The 6,968-nt window shown below is 33.7% G+C and overlaps 1 protein-coding gene, 1 long non-coding RNA gene and 1 pseudogene across 2 annotated transcripts; 1 reads left to right on the forward strand and 2 right to left on the reverse strand.

The window, feature by feature from the left end:
* Positions 1-1,713: 1,713 nt before the first annotated feature.
* On the forward strand, positions 1,714-2,956 carry LOC17892595 (pectinesterase 3). The gene is made up of 2 exons (XM_006299163.2): positions 1,714-2,074; positions 2,168-2,956. Exons 1-2 carry the CDS (start codon positions 1,765-1,767, stop codon positions 2,839-2,841), a joined length of 984 nt encoding a protein of 327 aa, XP_006299225.2. The 5' UTR covers positions 1,714-1,764; the 3' UTR covers positions 2,842-2,956.
* A 38-nt stretch (positions 2,957-2,994) lies between these two features.
* LOC111831427 lies at positions 2,995-3,819 on the reverse strand (annotated as a pseudogene).
* A 656-nt stretch (positions 3,820-4,475) lies between these two features.
* Positions 4,476-6,115, reverse strand: LOC111831586. The gene is made up of 5 exons (XR_002834674.1): positions 5,895-6,115; positions 5,743-5,807; positions 5,291-5,385; positions 4,971-5,132; positions 4,476-4,881 (listed from the first exon to the last, which is right to left on the reverse strand). It is a non-coding gene; the product is annotated as an uncharacterized LOC111831586 (long non-coding RNA).
* Positions 6,116-6,968: the final 853 nt, after the last annotated feature.

A 6,968-nucleotide genomic window follows, 5' to 3' on the forward strand; every position in this document is an offset into this window, starting at 1 on the left:
ATATTTTTAAAATGTATAAATATTTTTTTAATGAATAAAATATTTTAAAAATGAATAGTTAAGATTTGTATTATGTTTTTAAAATGTATAAATATTTTTTGAATAAATATTATGAAAATGAATATTTAAGATTTTTATTTTTTAAAAAAATATATAAATTTTTAAAAATAAATATATAGTTTTAAGATGAATAATTAAAATGAATATTATTATTATTATTTTGCAAACCCTTTTACAAAAAAAAAAAGATGTGTATTATGTTTTAAAATGTATAAATATTTTTTTTTAGACATTTATATTGGACATCTTCACTGGCTAGGTAATCACTTAAGAGTGTCTACAAAGTTAAATTTACATAAAATCTAATAATTAATTGTTTTAGATATTCTTGATGAGTGTCACCATTGAACATGCGAGAAAATTTAAAGGTAATTTAAATTGATCAATATTGTATACTCATGCATCCCTTACCTTATCTTGCAAGTACACTCATCATAAGCGCACGTAGATGTTAAATTTTATACAACAATCTTAATAAACACACGTCACAGATGTGGTAATGGATCCAAAGAAATAATAATGCTGTTTCTGATATTTAGTTTTTATTATTCGGGTTTTGTAGTTACTACTTACTAGTTACTACTACTACTGCGCCAATTATTATTGTGCGCGCCAGACGGAGTCCTAATGAACGTGCATATGCATGTTTCCGTAAACTGCAATAGACTCCGAGGTCTTACGTCGCCGTCATTTTTTTGGAAACATGTGTTTTTTAAGCCTTTAAACGTGGCAATAATAAATAAATCTAAAAAAATTATTAAAAAAAAACACTTATCACGATTTAGAATGGCTTTGTTCTTTTCACTTTTGTCGAAATTGACCTCATTTTTACCTTGGATATTTCAACTACATACGTTCTTGTGAACAAACTTTATTACTGTACGTATTTTAAGACCATATGCGGAAAATGTTTTTAAATTTATAATAATTTGGTACAAAAATTTATGTTATGATATTTAAAGTATCTAATCATAAATTTGCTACAAAACTTTTAAAATCTCAATAAAGTATTACAAAAAAAAAAAATAGAAACTAGAATTACCATTAGTAGTATAGTTACTTTTAATATCATCCAACATTTCAACCAACCGGCACAGATGCTGTTAACCCATAAAAAAAAGTTGGTTATTAATTGATAAAATTTTATATATAAACGGTAATATACAAAATGTAGTATGTAATTTATTAGGAAAAGAAAATTGATAAGTTTAAACAAAACAATGGATAGAAAATGATAATGAATGTAAAAGAAGAAGAAGTTGATGAGAGAAATGAAGAATCAATATAATGAAACTTGATATTACTATAAAAACAAAAAAAATTAAGAGCCTTAATAAGTTGATACTTTAATCTTTTTATTTCAAGCCGTAGGCCAACGTCTTTATTATTTTTTGCCTACAAACTTCATAGGCACGGGACTCGTCATAGCGTATAAATTTCAAATATATGATGGTGTAAACTCGCTAATAAAATTTGCAGTAATATGGGTTAAAGATTTCCATAAAAAGTAATGTGGTTAGATTTTGGACTGTTTCTTATATCGCTTAAAAACAAAATGCGATGCTGACTTAACATCTAACACTTATTAAGTGCTTAACTCTTTTGTAAGTTGTTTAGCTAGTTTGAGTGAAGTGAGCTGTGATCTTCTTCATCTTCTTCTTGATCGCTCTTTACATATTTTGTGAAAATTCAGAGAAGTGAGCCATGATCTTCTTCATCATCATCATCCTCCTGATGAGTAGAACTTTGGCTAACTGTGATTTGAAGCCAGACATTACTGTAGCTAATGATGGATCGGGTGACTTCGTGAAGATTACAGAGGCTATATCCAGTATTGCTGAAAAAACAACTCCCGTTGTAATTTACGTAAAAGCCGGAATCTATTACGAGAACGTAATCGTTTCTCGAGATCAGGTTACGATGTACGGCGACGGAAAGCAGAGAACGATCGTCTCAGGGAACCTCAATCGACTTGACCATCCGGACTACACGACTTATCAAACCGCAACTTTCTGTAAGTGGTTCAATCTCCCGTTTAACTAGTCGTTTGATTAATTTGCTCGTTTTAATTATGTCTGGTTACGTTTGGTAATTGGTGTTTTACTAGCTGTGACCGGTAACGAGTTTATTGTCAAAGATATGGGCTTTGTGAACGTAGCGGGACCAACAAAACATCAAGTTGTTGCATTCCACACAAGATCCACGCATTCGGTTATGTTTCGGTGTGCCTTCAACGGTTATCAAGACACCCTCTACGCTCACGAGGGCAAGCAACTCTACAGAGAATGTGATATAGTTGGGACAGTGGATTTCATATTCGGAGAAGCCTCGGCGGTTTTCGAAATGTGCCGGATCATGCCACGGAAACCTCTTAGCGGACAGTACATAACTATCACAGCTCAAAATGCAAACGACAACAAAGCGAGAACGGGGTTCTCTATAATTAAGAGTCGGATTTTCCCTTTCGATGAAAACTTAACGGCTGCGGTCTATCTCGGACGGCCTTGGGGGAGTCATGCAACCGTTGCTATTATGGAGAGTGAGCTAGGTCCTTGCATTGATCCTCGTGGCTGGGTTGCATGGAACCGGTCGTTGGACCCGCCGCCTCCAACCGTCTCATTGGGAGAGTACCGGAACTACGGGCCAGGATCAACTGTGTCAAAAAGAGTCAAGTGGGTAGGCTATACCCCGGCTATGACGGATGAGGAGGCCGAGGCGTGTAGTATTCAGGCGTTAATCAACCAAGAAGGTTGGTTAAACAACACATGCATCCCGTATTAATTATGGTTTTCTCTAAATTAATGGTTGTATGTTTAATTAAGACAATATAATTAAAATGTAGTAGATTGTATGTTTGATTAACTAAAGACGATATGATGTGGATTGTATGTTTGATTGAGAAAATATATAAGGTTGTATGAATATAATGTAAGATTGAAAAGCTCAATGAAACTCAACTTGCTATATTATTCCTCATCTGATTAATACAAAAGTGAGAAGTTTTGTGCCATTTGTGAAAGATTATTATTCTTTTAGAGACCTAAGCAGACACAAGGCAGTTGTATTTTTTCATACACGACTGATGACGGCTTCAACCTCCTGAGGAGTGTAGAGGCGATAAGCTGGTGCAACTTTGGCAATGTCGACATCGTTTGGTGTCACCTAAACCAGAAATGTAGAGTATCATCAAAAAGGACTAAACCAGAGTTGGATTCAATAGGCCTTTAGTAAACAAGCTTGAAATCAGTACAGTACCTTTTCTTCCATTACTTGCTTTAGGATAGATACAGCGATTGTTTTAGCTTCTTGAAGAGTTAATTCCTATAAAAGTTGTAAAATCGAAAAACCTAAGAGATTCTGTAATGTACCTGGGACAGTGAAAGAATCAAGTTATTTTTACCTTGTTGACTTGCTCTTGGAGAGAACTACCAGCTCCTTTTGAGCCTGACCCAATTGCCTTTGCATTGCATTGTCAGAATGTTCCCGATGGATCTGTGTAGTACCTGTACAAGATTGTGTTGTTTAGCATTGTTGTACACCAATTTGAGATCATATAGACCGCTGGAAAATGAAATAAGCTAAATGAATAGCAACTTACAGACTCGGTCCATTTTTATCATGCCCTGCAATGAGAAGGGATAGTCCAAATGGACGAGAGTGCAAAAATTTCGTGAGACCAAGCACAAGTATCTATATATATAAAGTTAACTTTGCTCTCTTCTCCTTAAGTCACCTCATCATACTAATCATCATCCACATCATTTTACTATTTAATTTTAATAATTTATTTATACCATTTTATTCTTTCATTTAAATATTTATACACATGTAAACAAGTTTTCAAAAAGGAATATGAAAAGTCCTTTCAAACATCATCCACATCATTTTACTATTTAATTTTAATAATTTATTTATTTATACCATTTTGTCATTTAATTTAAAGATTTATACACATGAATACAAGTTTTTTCAAAAACAAATATGAAAAGTCCTTTCAAATAATAATTATAATAAAATAAATATGTTAAATTAGTATAAAGTAGATTATACTAATATGTATGTTACATAACAAAAAAAATAACAAATATAACAAATAAAAATAACAAACAAAAACATAACAAACAAAAATAAATAGATAATAAACAACAAATCGTCAAATCAATAAAAAAAAATACAACAATTCGCGCGAATCCACAAATCATTCTCAACTTTTGGACCAACATATTAAAATGACCTATAATATTAACATCATCTAGATCTATATTTGGTGGGAGCCTTAATAACACATTTTTTCTGCAACTCTCCATAACACTTCCGTTTATGCCTACACATCGATTTATACTATACACGCTTAATTTCTCAACTATGATCGAAACTAAAATGAAATAGATTTTTTATACAAACACAACATGAGATAGAAAATAAAAATATCATGTAGTAGAGAAAATAAGTACGAAATAAAATATGAATCAATTACTCATAAACTACGTAATAAAACTTCCGCGCGTAGCGCGGGCAACTAACTAGTATTCACATAAAAACGACACCGTAAAGAACCGAAAAATATTTGCCAAAACATCATGGAAGAGTTAGGGAATGTTATAGAGCTGGATCTATCAATTCACAACTAATTAAAACTAAATACCCAATTCAAGAGTTTATCTCTGGCAATTGATCAAGCAGAAGAAGTGTGTCCTATGCTAGCAAGAAAGATGGAGCAATCGATTCTTCATCTCCTTCACCAAAACATAAAGCCAGATCACACAAGGCTTTGGATGTAGATTCTACTGTCATTAGCTCACCATACGAGAATCTGTGGTTCTGCACAACATAAAAAAAGCCAGTTGGTAATAGAAACAACTTTGTGATGTAAGAAACAAAACCGTGAGAAACAGAAACTGAGATCTCACTTGAGTTTCTACTCGTGCAACCAGACCAGTCATAGCACAACCTATATGGTCATCAATTTCTATAATCTTCTCAACACTGCTCGGCTCCTACTTAATACCGCCCTTCAGATTCTATCACTCAGTGTTAAATCAAGACTACATTCGTAGCAAATTGTAAGTGTGCTAAATCATAAAGGCACACAAATAGCAAAGAAAATAGTACTTGTTAGAAAGCTGCTAACAAATCAACCAGTTGGTAATGCTAAACATAACAAATGTAAATAAAAACAGGGGAAGGTCGCACGAGTCTCAGGAGCAAAACAGCAAGAGAGAAAGTATACCAGCAACTCAGCAAGGTGGTCGAGGTTATTATACGCTACTCGACTGAAAGAACAACTCCCTCTTTTGTCTTTACACCAATCGCAGTAGAACCAAGCTGCAACCAACATATTACAAAACAAAACCTCAAGGTTTAGTGGATACACAATCTAACAGTTATCCCCAACATAGCTCACTAACTCGAAAAGGATTTAAGAAACCAAATCCAAGAATAATTCCAACTTTGTTTAGATTCTACTATTCTAGGGAAGCTACTGAGAAGAATGAAACTTTTTGGCTTTAAAAACCTTTAAACCCCCTCTCAAATGTTCTAATGGAGTACTGATTTTGTTAGGTATTGATCTTTTCATATATTCATGGAATCTATTAGTTAGGTAATCTACAAAGGATAGTCGATAGTGCAACATTTGAATGAACCTCTTTTGTAAGAGTGCTATAATGAGATAGGACTTACTTTCTGATTTCACTGTTCAGATCATGAGAGGAGAAAACAGAGAAGCATTGAAGCTAATGTTGGGTCTGTATAATGCAGGTAGAAGCATTGTGGTAAGTATCATATCAATACTCTCAAGATTATAAGGAGAGGAACCCGTTATACACCAATACCTTCTCCTCTATCTTATCGACTTGAGACTTATCAATACCTCCCCAGTCCCCACCGAATAGCGAATTCGGGCAATACAGGCAGATCGAGTCCACGCCCTAGTCCATACCAGCCATATCGAGTCCACGCTCAACGCAGCAAATGATAGAGCCGAGGTCTACTTCATAAGGCCCATGGGCCCTTATGTCTCTCCGAAACCTAGGTTACGAGGAGAGGAGTTCATGACCACATAGGTACCTATACTCTCTCTTTTATATTATCGATGTGGGACTTATCACTATGATGAGAACCAAATTTTTTGACTGAATATGTTACATTCCTTAAACTTACACTAAATAATTTAGAAACAAATTAAATATATATATATGATTAATTAAATGTTAATACTTAGTCAGATTTTTACCCAAATATAGTGTTTTTGACCAATAAGAGCAAGTTGTTAATGGTAAGAAAATTAAAATAAAATTACACTAAATGTTGAGATTTTTTTCTGGAAGTATTATAATAATGGGATTTTTTATGTGCCCAAGATGAAGAGTTCTATAAATAGAGCTATTTTCGAGATTGTTTCATATATTCAATAGTCAGCTTTATACAAAACATTTTTAAAAAAGGAGCAATGGGTTTCACAAAAATCTTAGTGACTTGGTCTCTTGTGGTTATAATGGTTGTCTCGTTGTCCACCCAAAACGATATTGAATCAGGTATGTTGTTTTATATACTAATGTTTAGAGCTTTATATCGAAAGATGATTTCATAAGTCGGAGAAGATTTAGAAATTGTAAGAGGATCTTGATTTGTGAAAATATATAAATTTGAGTTTTGTATATGTGTGTGTGAGCGCAGAGATCCACGCTAATAAAGAGGAGGTCCAGATGAAATGCTACGATAATCTTTTATGCAGCATCACATATACATATGATAACTGCACCTCGCACTGCGTAACAAAGGGGTACGATACAGGAGACTGCCGTCCTCCATATAGGCAGCCCAAGAAACCTTTCGTTTGTTGTTGTTATAAACGATGAGAGAGAGAGAGAGAGAGAGAGAGAGAGAGAGAGAGAGAGAGAGAGTGT

This window comes from Capsella rubella, unplaced genomic scaffold, assembly GCF_000375325.1.
Source record: "Capsella rubella cultivar Monte Gargano unplaced genomic scaffold, Caprub1_0 scaffold_3, whole genome shotgun sequence".
In the NCBI taxonomy this organism is placed as follows: Eukaryota; Viridiplantae; Streptophyta; class Magnoliopsida; order Brassicales; family Brassicaceae; genus Capsella; species Capsella rubella.

Bases quoted from the DNA above. Each gene is read 5' to 3' on its own strand.
- LOC17892595 (XM_006299163.2), top strand. From the start codon at position 1,765: ATGATCTTCTTCATCATCATCATCCTCCTGATGAGTAGAACTTTGGCT. The intron at 2,075-2,167 runs GTAAGTGGTTCA...GTGTTTTACTAG, and splicing joins TTATCAAACCGCAACTTTCT to CTGTGACCGGTAACGAGTTT.